The sequence below is a fragment of the Cervus elaphus genome, chromosome 3 (assembly GCF_910594005.1).
Source record: "Cervus elaphus chromosome 3, mCerEla1.1, whole genome shotgun sequence".
NCBI lineage: Eukaryota > Metazoa > Chordata > Mammalia > Artiodactyla > Cervidae > Cervus > Cervus elaphus.
The window spans coordinates 11,910,145-11,922,712 of record NC_057817.1 but is presented as its reverse complement, the minus strand read 5'-3'; the positions used below and the strand labels follow the sequence as shown (position 1 = coordinate 11,922,712).

The 12,568-nt window shown below is 36.2% G+C and overlaps 1 protein-coding gene across 2 annotated transcripts in view; it reads right to left on the bottom strand.

Annotated features, from left to right (window-relative positions):
• The window catches only part of ACSS3 (acyl-CoA synthetase short chain family member 3), a 162,613-nt gene that overhangs the window by 93,871 nt on the left and 56,174 nt on the right, over nucleotides 1-12,568 (bottom strand). Inside the window, exon 5 of one of the 2 annotated variants that reach the window (XM_043880518.1) lies at nucleotides 6,042-6,182. The exons of the other annotated variant lie outside the window; for it this stretch is intronic. Coding sequence (XP_043736453.1) covers nucleotides 6,042-6,182 — 141 coding nt within the window. The remainder of the gene's footprint in view (nucleotides 1-6,041; nucleotides 6,183-12,568) is intronic. 2 annotated transcript variants of the gene reach the window in all.

Genomic DNA, 12,568 nt, shown 5'->3' with positions numbered 1-12,568 from the left:
TCCGTCCATGAGATTTTCCAGGCAAGAGTACTGGAGTGGGTTCCCATGCCCTCCTCTAGAGGATATTCCCGACCCAGGGATCGAACCCACATCTCCTGTGTCTCCTGCATTGCAGGCAGATTCTTTACCTGCTGAGCCATCAGGGAAGTAATAAAGACTTGTACAAGACAAACACACAAATATACACACATATATATCCATTCACACATACATATGTAAATACATATGCATATATGTCTATATGTACACATGCATATGCATTATGCATTTGCTTAGTATGTATGCATGCTTATATATACATTTCAATTCAGTCTGGCAAATTAAGCAAGAACAAAACAAGAAGAAAGGGGAAACAAAAATATTACCTGAAAAAAAGAAATCCACCACCATGGGACCATTGGAGTCAATGAGTTGAAAAGTATGAGGTATGGACGGCTCTGCTTACTTAAAAAATCCAACAACCAACAATATTCTTGTTCTTATAGTAGTTTTACAGACAATATCCCCTCTTCCTCAAATGAACCCTTACCCCTTTTCTGCACCTGGTTATCTCCTAATTCATCACATGAGTACTTAACAACATTGTGAACGTGCCGCCTCTTCTGGAAGCCACCCAAACCCACTGCTTGTGTTAAAAGCCTCTCCCTCCTCTCTCACGCCACAAGTTCTCTGAGCCTCTGGCCACTAACAACATCCACCCACTGCTCAGTCTCCTCCTCCACTCTCAGCGCCATAAGATCGCCTTGGTATCTTCAGCACAGAATAGACAATTAATACATATGTTGACTGATTTCAAAAGTGAACAATTAAATGAATAAGCAATATATGAAAACTATAACTGATTCATGTCAATGTGTGGCAAAAACCACTACAATATTGTAAACTAATTAGCCTCCAATAATAAAAATAAATGGAAAAAAATAAAATAAAGAATCACCCACGGGTGGGGGTGGGAAGCTATCAGAAAACTAAGAATAGGAGATGACATCCTCACTCTAAAAAAAAAAAAAAAACTATAATTAAAAAAATATTATTCTTTGTTCAAGAGAAATCCTTGAAACTTACATAACTTAATGCCATATTAGTAGAAATGGAACAATTCCATTTGGTATATTTCTTCAAACATAAAATCTCCTGCTGCAGGCTTTCTGATGATTCTGAAGCCACCTCCACGGATGATACTTCAGCAGGTGCTGCTGCTGCTAATAAGTCGCTTCAGTCGTGTCCGACTCTGTGCGACCCCATAGACGGCAGCCCACCAGGCTCCCTGGTCCCTGGGATTCTCCAGGCAAGAATACTGGAGTGGTTTGCCATTTCCTTCTCTAGCAGCAGTATAATTTTTTTATGGATCTGAGCAACTGTGAGATCAGGGGCAAAGGTGTAGCGAATTCAGCCTTTAGCTGCAAGAATTATGAAAGTGGCTCAGTCGTGTTCCACTCTTTGCAACCCCATGGACTGTATAGTCCATGCAATTCTCAGGGTCAGAATACTAGAGTGGGTAGCCTTACCCCTTCTCCAAGGGAGCTTCCCAACCCAGGGATCAAACCCAGGTCTCCCACATTGTAGGCAGATTCTTTACCAGCTGAGCCACAAGGGAAGCCGCAAGAATTGTACTACAGATTAAAAAAATTTTTTCACAGGCTTTTTTATTTAACTTTCTCTTATTTTTTGCTACAGTCTAGAATATAAGTAAGTCACCTAAAATGCAGGAATAAAAGTTGGTGTAAGTTATAGAAAACTCACATCAGAAGAAAGGCCTTATCTACCACCTTCCTGTTATGTCTTCCTTTCTAATTCTTTCCCCTGCGCTCCTGTGACACTTTTTTTTTTTTTCTTTTTTGGTTATCACCATACTTCCATGACAGCAAGCTGGAAGAAGATAAATATGACCATCACTAAATCTCCCATTCCCAAAATGACACCCCATCCAGATGAGGTGTAGTTCCTTTAAGTAACTTGAATATAGTCAACCAAACCAAACAGACTAAACATGCATAACAATATTCAGAAATGTATGCAAAGCAGCTCAGTCATAGAATATGCTAGAATATGTGCAGCAGCTAGCAAGATCAACCTGTCATACAACAATCTGACAAATCCAGAGTTGGCAGATGCAGAAATGCAAATAGGCCCTAAATATAGCTGCAAATTCCAGCCAAAGAACAGACTGAATTGTGTGTGGCTTATATGCACCTATGGGAAATGAGCAGTTTTAAGTAGAATATTTTTATGGGCTCACAACACTATTCTTCTTCATGGAGATCAAGAAAACAAACTAAATGATGACATGAAATTTATATTTAAATGTTTCATGTATGCTCATCTTTCCTGTACTTCTATTCCTGGGATCTCAATATTAAAAATTCAGATCCTATTAATCCTGATTATACCTACCAAAAATGAAGTGAGAATCTTATGAATAAAGAGGCATCAGGATACTCAATATTTTGTAATAATCCATAATGGAAAATAATATTTTAAAAGAATATATATTTATATACATGGGATTTTGGGTTCACGTAGTTTTTATTAAATTGTGAATTGATTTTAACATATATATATATATATTCATAAATGATTGAATCACATTGCTGTACATCTGAAATTAACACAATATTATAAATCAATTTAAATTTATATTTCAATTTAAAAATAAGAGGCATCTGGAGCTAACTGGAAAAGTAGATTATCAAATATTTTGGATCTGCTATGGCCCAGTTCTAAGGTTAGTGCCATAGTAGATTCAAAGGTGTATGAAATATATTCTACAACGTTAGAGAACATGCAATGTTATGAAGATAAGTAAATTAAAAGTGATATATTTCAAAAGTAGGATAAAATAAGTGGCTAAAGTATTTGTTGGCAACATATACATTTCAAAGCAATTGAAATTCTAAAGTCCACTGAAGGGATAAGAGAAATATTTCTGAAAGACCTGGAAAATTGACTACTTTGTCTTGCCATTCTGCATGTCCTGCTCTGTAAAACCTACTCCATCCCATGAATTAAACACTAGACCTCTACAGCTGATGATATTGCAAGGGTCTATCTCCAAACCTATATGTACTCTTGGACCCAGACCTTCATTTCCAACTACTGGCTGGGCATTTCCATGTTAATGTCCCAGAGACATCATACTCAGTATACACAAAACCTCCCAGTTTTCCCAGCCCCAAACCATTCTCCTTTGTTTCTAGTTTAGTAAATAAACAAAACCACTTTCCTATGTTCTCAGGTTCAAAGTCTTGTACTCTTCCTCTGTCTTACTCTTATTCTTGATTGCTCCCTAATAAATGGTCCAAAGCTAAGCACAGCTTGAAATCCAATCTCCTTGCTACCGTTGTGTAATGGTGCAAGGGTTACCTTCCTTCATATTTTTGTCTCTTTCTTAAGAAACAGTGCTCTCTATTCCTTATAGGCAGTATATAACCTAAACTTCTTGGCTAAATTTTAAACAATTGGCCCCTCCTTATAAGTCTGGCCATTTCTCTACTTTTTTTGCACCAACTGCAGTAGCCATTCTGGAACCTTGCACGCTCCTGTCTTTATTTTATATTGACCCAATCAACCTGGAATGCCCTCCTCCCCATGAGGTCACCTGATGAAAAATTTCTACCCATCCTTCAAATGTCATACCATCGAGTGCTTTCCGTGACATCTCCCTGATAAAACAGCATTCTTACTCTCCCATCACCCTTACTCTGTTTTATTTTTCCTCATAACACATCACCTATAACATAGCTCTTTGTTCACTGCCTGTATCCAGCCACAGAACTCTAAAAAGATGGTCAGATATGTATTTGGGTGCTCAGTAATATTTGTTGAACTAATGGAATTTAATCCTTCAGATGCCATTCAAATTCATCTTTTCTTCAAGAGATACAAGTAGGGTTTTTTCCTCTTAGGGAAAGATCACAGTCTATCTTACATCATCTATGTTGATATATATTGCAACCCCACTATGCTGAAGGCACTGTGGTTTACTAATTTTTTATCTCTTTTAGCTCCTAATGAACATCCATGAACTAAATTCAATGTGAATAGAAATCTTCAAACAATTAAAGCTTTCTCCAATATATAGACATAGATTTATCTTCAGGATGGTATTAATAATGTAATAAAAAAAAATGAGGATGATTAAAACATGAAGCAATCTTCAGTTTGGGCATCTAAGAATTCCACAAAGTACTTCTTGACCCAGAGAAAACATGGGATATCTAGGTTTCTTCCTTATTTGGAATCATCACTTTTCAGATTTAATACCCTATATATTACTTTTATTTCCACCACACTAGCTGAGTCCGTTTTAAACTGATGGCAAACTCTTCTTCTGCCCTCTCATATAGATCCCCGTCCAGGCAACAGTGAATTTCAGTGATTAAAAGTCTCAAGGTAGCACCAAAAGTTTTTATAAGATTCCTTCAGGCTTTTAAGGAGCTAAACTGAATTTTTTGTTGTTGTTGTTGTTAGGCTAAACTATGTTTTCAGGGTCAGTGGTTTCCTCTCATGTTGATACTTTTATATTAGATTATAACTTGCTGAGTCCCTTTTATTTCATAGCCAAATGTTCATTTGGATTCTTTGTGGCTGGTACATAATTGCTTAACTGAAAAAAGTGGAAGGTACAGACTGCATCCAGTAGTCATTTGGACTGTTTAAACAGACAAATCTGCAACATAAGAAAAATTTATTTTTCAGATGACCAGAGTTCTTAAAAAAACACAAGGCTTTGATTCTACGATGACACAAATATTTTTATGTATATGCATTAATTTATTTATTCACACAACAAAAGTGTCAGTGCCAACTACATACAGAACACAATGGTAGACCAAAATGTAACAAAACACTGTGTCTGTAGTCGGAGAGAATATATCCTTCTATCATATGTTTTCTTTTTCACAAGCAAGTGAATTTCATATAAAATGTTTTAAGTCTTGATCTTCCTTTATTTAAGTCTAAACTAATAGAATCACAATTTTGAGAATATTAACAGATTATGGTTCAGAATTCTGATGCTAAGAGTTCCAATATTAATAGAGGCCAACGTCATACAGGATTTGAGTGATTGTGAAAAGTCCCTTTGCCCAGTAACATTCTGTGATTCAATGAATATTGAACTCCCTAATATAGATGAAAGATGATTGCACAAATCTTTATGAAGTTATATAAAGAAACAGTATTATTTGGAGATGCCAGGCAAACATGGTAATGGTTTGGTATCTGACACGTTCAAGAATATTGACATTTTTAACTTTGCTTTGTGAAAACACCTTTCAGGGTAAAAAGATTTAAAAATCCTTGAGTGTCTTCAGTGCTGTAAATCAAATAGCTCAACACTCTGGATAAATTACCTGTTGTTCAAACTGTCTAGGCCAGTTCTCCAAGTTGCATTTATAATGATAAATTGAATTCCTCTAAATCAAAAATCAATTTCATACTGTATGAAAGTTATACCTCAGTTTAAAAAATAAAAGTATTTCACTTAAAATATATTTTATAAAATTTTATTAAGCCAACTGATATTCAATCAAATATATTTTAATTTTAATAGCTTACTAAAGCAATTGAATATTGCTGATATTTGTGATGATGTTTAATGAAATAAGGACAAAGCATTTGGCATTAAATATAACAAATATTTCTACATATTTAGATACAGTATTTCTTTAAGGTATAAACTACTTAAGCCTAAACCTCAAGATAAAGTCTGCAAACATTTTCCATCAGTAATCAAATATTCTTGGTGCAAAAAACTCTGTCACTATAATTACCCTTAAGAGAGTGCCTACTTTGGCCACCTGATGGGAAGAGCTGACCCATTGGAAAAGACCTTGATGCTGGGAAAGACTGAGGGCAGGATGAGGAGGGGCCGACAGAGGATGAGATGGCTGGATGGCATCCCCGACTCAATGGACATGAGTTTGAGCAAACTCCGGGAGATGGTGAAGGACAGGGAAGCCTGGCGTGCTGCAGTCCATGGGGTCACAAAGGGTCAGACACGATATAGCGACTGAAGAATACAGCAAGGGAGAAGATACCTTTGGCAACCCCGTCGTTCCAGATGTGTAAAGGATATACAGGGGATGTTCAGAAAGAACAGGAACACAGTCATGGGACTGTGCTTTTGCCATCTCTTCATCCCAATCAAGGTAACAACCTGGAGCCAAAGGAACCATTTCCTACAAAACAAAAACATAGGAATATGCACTGAACAAAAGAGATTACGCTGGAGAGTAACTAAATCTATATCAGTCTGAGTGTCTGACTGAAATCTAGGCCTAGACAGCTAAATATCAGACCTATAACTCAATATCTCAGGGTCTTGAGTTAAGATAAATGTTCATAAGAAATTCAACAGTTTGATGTTGACTTCAACGAACATATCGCAGAAAATGTTTTATTTAAACCTAGAGATATATTTAAGAAATTAAATGTGATGCGGGCATGATTTCATCAACCGTAAGAGCTTAACTAACAGAGGTTCATGTTTCTACAATTGTATGTACACTATCAACTTTAAAAACTAACTTCTATCATAATCTACTTCTTTTTACTTTGGAACTACTGTCTTCACAATGAAATCTCAACTAACCTACTAAAGTTTCTCTTTACACAAGGGCCAGTTAAGGGTAATACTGTGGCCATTTTTCCAAACAGGAGAATACTAAATCACTTTCAGGGGAGGAGGGGTAATCTACTTTCACTTTTTAAGAACAAAAATCAGTTCTGAAATTAATGAGAGTATGAGACATGTATAAAATGCTACCCAAGTTTTTCTCCATCAACAACAGTGACTAATATGGTAGAAATGCTTGTATTCTTTTTTGTTCCTAGAACCAAGCTCTGTGTTATAAACTCTATGATAATTGAGCCATGAATTGGACAGACACATCTTAAGTTAGACAGGTTTCTTCAAAAGGTGCCAGTGAAACAAGCCAGGGAAGAAGAAGAAAGTGGCTTACGGAAAAATTACTGTAGCTGAGAGTTATAGCTATCTAATTAGAGTTATGATCCAGTACATGTCTAGTTATTTTCTGAAATGTTGACTAATCTCGAGATAACAAAACCGGAAATTTACAGTTGGTGAACCTGTTGGTAAAGGCACAAGGCAAGACTACACACTCCTCACGGAAAATAAGTTCACCACCTAGAGAGCGTGTAACCATTACATTTCATCCAGGTAATCCCTCAGCTAAATTCAGAGACACTGACAGATTGTTAAAAGCCAGGTCATTTCCGTTTCTCTGGTTCCTTAATTTATTGATTGGGTTGTAAAAAAAGGTCATATATTTAAATGGATACAATTACAAATTGATACTTCAATATATTAATAGTATCACAAATATAATGCCTATATAGCACATTGATAGACAATAATCTGAATGGCCCTTCAAGAAGGGGAAGTTTTAGGCCCAGCCTCACCGTGGATGTGTCCTAGAGGCACCATTTAGATAAATAAATATAATTAACTGTGATCAAACTGTATATTTCCATTTCCATTTGTTTTTATGCATTGATAAACACAACTCATCTCAAATTATCAAGCCTAGGGCATCACAGTTACAAACCTATAAAAAAAATCATCACACTGCGTAATAAAAAAATGTCAATTGAGTAATCACAAAAATAACTGCAGTTCAAACGAAATGAGGATTTGAATGAAGGGTTATTCTTCAGGCTAAGAAATGCAGGCATGTTTAAAGAAGATCTAATGAGAGGAAGACAGGGGAAAAATCAACATTAGCCATTTCATACATGCATTTACTTCTATAGACATATCCTTCCTAGTTGTTATCACTCTTAAAAGGCAGTCCTGGGGCAGCACAGCAGGTGACTGATGTGACCTGCCAATTGAGCCCTCACGGCCTCCCTGAGGCTTAGGAGTGGCAGCCAGGTTTTTATCTCCTCTGGCAAAAAAGCAGTCCTAGTTATGAGATGCATCACTGAGCCTCATAATTTGTATCTTTTCTAAACTCAAAGCAAAGCCAATCCACTGGGCTTAATTACTGCCTCAACAGAAGGTCAGATATGAAGGACAAGAAACATCCAACTAAAATAAAGGAAAGTCAAAACAAAGGAAAGGTCTCAGGAAAAATAAGGAGAGGGAGAAAGCGAGCTAGTTATCAGAGGGGGGAAAGTGACAGTGGATCTCTACCTATTAAGAGGAAAGAGAAGGCTATCACCTTTTAAAATCAAATGTACATGGATTTAATATTAATACTTTATTTAAAAGGCAGAGATGGTCAGACTGGATGAAAAAAATTAAGATCCCAAAATGTTATCTATGAGAGTTTTATTTTTTTAAATACAAACACATTACTAATAAAAAGAAAGACATGGGAGAAAGTTACATCATGCAACTGAAAGTACAAGATTAAACAGTTATTAAACAAAGCAGATTTTGATAAAATACCAAATGATAAAGAAAATGAGCAACTAGAACTCTCATAATTTTCTGCTGGAATAGTAAAATGATTATGTCCACTATGTAAAATTGTGTCAAAGTTCTTAGTAAAGTCAAATATACATCTACTATATGAATCAGCAATGCTACCTCTAGATATTTACATAAGAGAAATGGAAACACATGATCCACACACAGACCTGATTAAGAATGTTCATAGCAGCTTTAGTCATAATAGCTCCAAAGTGGAAATAACCCAAATTTCCATAAATAGCAGGATAGAAAAATAATTTTTTATATATTCATGCTATGAAATACTACTCAACAGTAAAAAACAATGAACTATTAGTACCTGACACACAAGAAATGTATCTTAAGAACATTATATTGAACAAAAGAAGGGAGACATAAAAGTGTATGCATGGTATGATTTGATCTATTTGAAGCTTGGGAATGAACAACAACAACAAAAAATCTATGACAGTACAAATCAGAAAGCATGTGCCTCTAGGAATGGGGAATTGTTGACTGGAAAAAGGAAGAAATCTGGAAAACTTCTCTATCTTGATTTGGATGGAGTTATACAGGTGCATGCAATTTTGAAAATGCATCAAAATGTACTCTTATGATCTGTCCATCTTAATGTATTAAATTATATCTCAAAAATTAAAATAATAATAATCTGAGTGCCTATAGTATGCATAATATTGTATTAAGATGTGAATGTCAAATAGAGATGTATGCAAATATTAATAATAAAAAAGGTAAAAGATGATATTTGCTTGAGAAAAATCTGATTGGAAACATATCCATATCCACAGCATTTACAAAGCAAAAGAAAACAGCTCATCGGTTAAAAGTCATTAAACTGAGTTTAAATCTTGGCTCTACCACTTATTGGCTGTGACTTTGTGGTGTGACCTGACAATGACCCAGTTTTTTCATCTGTAAAACGGGGCCAGTAATAACATCTACTTTACTGGTTTGTAAGAATGTAAGAATTGAATAAAGAACATCTGAAAGTACTTTGGGCCTATCCTTAAGTTCTTTGTAAATTCTACATGAATTCATACATGTGTGAATAGCATACACACACACTGAACACTTGTGTGTGTTCCTACCCTTCCCCTGAATTTGGCAATAAGGAGCTCATGATCTGAGCCACAGTCAGCTCCCGGTCTTGTTTTTGCTGACTGTATAGAGCTTCTCCATCTTTGGCTGCAAAGAATATAATCAATCTGATTTCGGTATTGACCATCTGGTGATGTCCATGTGTAGAGTCTTCTCTTGTGTTGTTGGAAGAGGGTGTTTGCTATGACCAGTGTGTTCTCTTGGCAAAACTCTATTAGCCTTTGCCCTGCTTCATTCTGTACTCCAAGGCCAAATTTGCCTGTTACTCCAGGTGTTTCCTGACTTCCTACTTCTGCATTCCAGTCCCCTATAATGAAAAGGACATCTTTTTTCGGTGTTAGTTCTAAAAGGTCTTGTAGGTCTTCATAGAACCATTCAACTTCAGCTTCTTCAGCATTACTGGTTGGGGCATAGGCTTGGATTACCATGATATTGAATGGTGTGCCTTGGAAACAAACAGAGATCATTCTGTCATGTTTGAGATTGCATCCAAGTACTGCATTTCAGACTCCTTTGTTGACCATGATGGCTACTCCATTTCTTCTAAGGGATTCCTGCCCACAGTAGTAGATATAATGGTCATCTGAGTTAAATTCACCCATTCCAGTCCATCTTAGTTCATTGATTCCTAGAATGTCAACATTCACTCTTGCCATCTCCTGTTTGACCACTTCCAATTTGCCTTGATTCATGGACCTAACATTCCAGGTTCCTATGCAATATTGCTCTTTTACCATTACAAGCTGGAATCAAGATTGCCAGGAGAAATATCAATAACCTCAGATACGCAGACGACACCATCCTTATGGTAGAAAGTGAAGAGGAACTAAAAAGCCTCTTGATGAAAGTGACGGAGGAGAGTGAAAAAATTGGCTTAAAGCTCAACATTCAGAAAACTAAGATCATGGCATCTGGTCCCATCACTTCATGGGAAATAGATGAGGAAACAGTGGAAACAGTTTCAGACTTCATTTTTTAGGCTCTAAAATCACTGCAGATGGTGATTGCAGCCATGAAATTAAAAGACAGTTACTCTTTGGAAGGGAAGTTATGACCAACCTGGATAGCATATTAAAAAGCAGAGACATTACTTTGCCAACAAAGGTCCATCTTGTCAAGGCTATGGTTTTTCCAGTAGTCATGTGTGGATGTAAGAATTGGACGGTGAAGAAAGCTGAGTGCCGAAGAATTGATGTTTTTGAACTGTAGTGTTGGAGAAGACTCTTGAGAGTCCCTTGGACTGCAAGGAGATCCAGCCAGTCCATCCTAAAGGAGATCAGTCCTGGGTGTTCATTGGAAGGACTGATGCTGAAGCTGAAACTCCAGTACTTTGGCCACCTGATGCAAAGAGCTGACTCATTGGAAAAGACCCTGATGCTGGGAGGGATTGGGGGCAGGAGGAGAAGGGGACGACAGAGGATGAGATGGCTGGATGGCATCACCGACTTGATGGACATGGGTTTGTGTGGACTCCAGGAGTTGGTGATGGACAGGGAGGCCTGGCGTGCTGCAGTTCATGGGGTCGCAAAGAGTCGGACGCGACTGAGCGACTGAACTGACTGAACTGAACCCTTCCCCTAAGCTTTTCTTACTCAAAGCCTTCTGTATTACTGACTTTACATTCCTTGACTCAACAGCAACAAGCCTTTTTTAAAAACATGCTGGAGGTCATCTGAAAGAAATTTATAATTCTTCTTCAAGACACTGAAAATATTAAAATCCCTGAGTGCAGCCTTTCATGAAGAACCACAGACTACTCAAACTACACTGGAGTGAAAAGTGGTAATGGGACTTCCTAGGTGGTAATCAAACTGAGAGAGCTCTAATGCTCTCTGTTCTTATATCTTGTCATTTAAGCATTTTTCCACAGATAACCTCTCAAGAGTTCTACAAATTATACATGATTCCTTGCACACTTGCAATTTTCCTTCTGTAAAAAATTTTAATCTGCTAGAAACCCCAGTGAGTCTAACTATAAATAGCTGGAGACCTAGCTAGGGATGCAGAAGTAAGCTGATTATTTGGGCAAATTTACTAGGAAAAGCATTGTAAAACACAGTCATTTATGTATTATACTGCTTTTTCTTCCTTCATGGATCATAGATAATTTATCTGTTTAGAATATTAATATTTTGTTTTCCTGAACATAGTCTTTATTTCCAGACCAATAACTTTTTCTAAAGTTTTTAAAAGACATTTTAAAAAGAAATTAATCATACCTCACCACAAGACTAGGTAGCTGCGAGATTAAGCATACTGTCAGAATGCATGCATTCAGATCATGACCCTGATGCTAGCTAGACAAGTTACTTTATCTCTCTTTTCCTTGGATTCCTCTTCTTTAAAACAGGAATAATGCCAAGCTCATAAAGTTATCAGGAAATTTAAAAAAAATTATCCATGAATGGAGTGTCTTAAAAATTATACGGTAAGCTGTCAGTAAATGTTTCTAGTATAGTTGAGCCTTGAACAATACAGGTTTGAAAAGCAAGGGTCCACTTACATGTAGATTTTTTTCAGTAAATATATTGAAAAAATTTTTGAAGATTTATAGCAATTTGAAAAACTCTCAAATGAACCATACTACTTAGATTATTGAAAAATTTAAGAAAAAGTTATGTCATGAATGCATAAGTGGAGATACTAGTTTGTCTTTATATAGTCATAAAGTAAGTGATACTTAATATACAATTAATAATGTGGTAGTATTATTAAAAAACAGTTCCTACTGTTTCCCAACTTAGAATTACATTACTGTATAGTATACTTCTTTCTCCGGTACTTAGAGAAACTGGGCATCAGTCTATCATCACAGGGAACTGATTTTTTTTTAATTTAACAATGTTTCCAATGAATATGACTATAAGGCCATGCCATATGCCATAAAAACTGTATATTTCATTCATTAGTGTATAGGCCAGGCTATCATGAAACAATTGTATTGTTGCTTCTTTGCTGTGAATGCATGAATTATGACATCTGTAACTAAATATGAATTTCTTTTTCACATTATCTTTTCATTTTTGATGT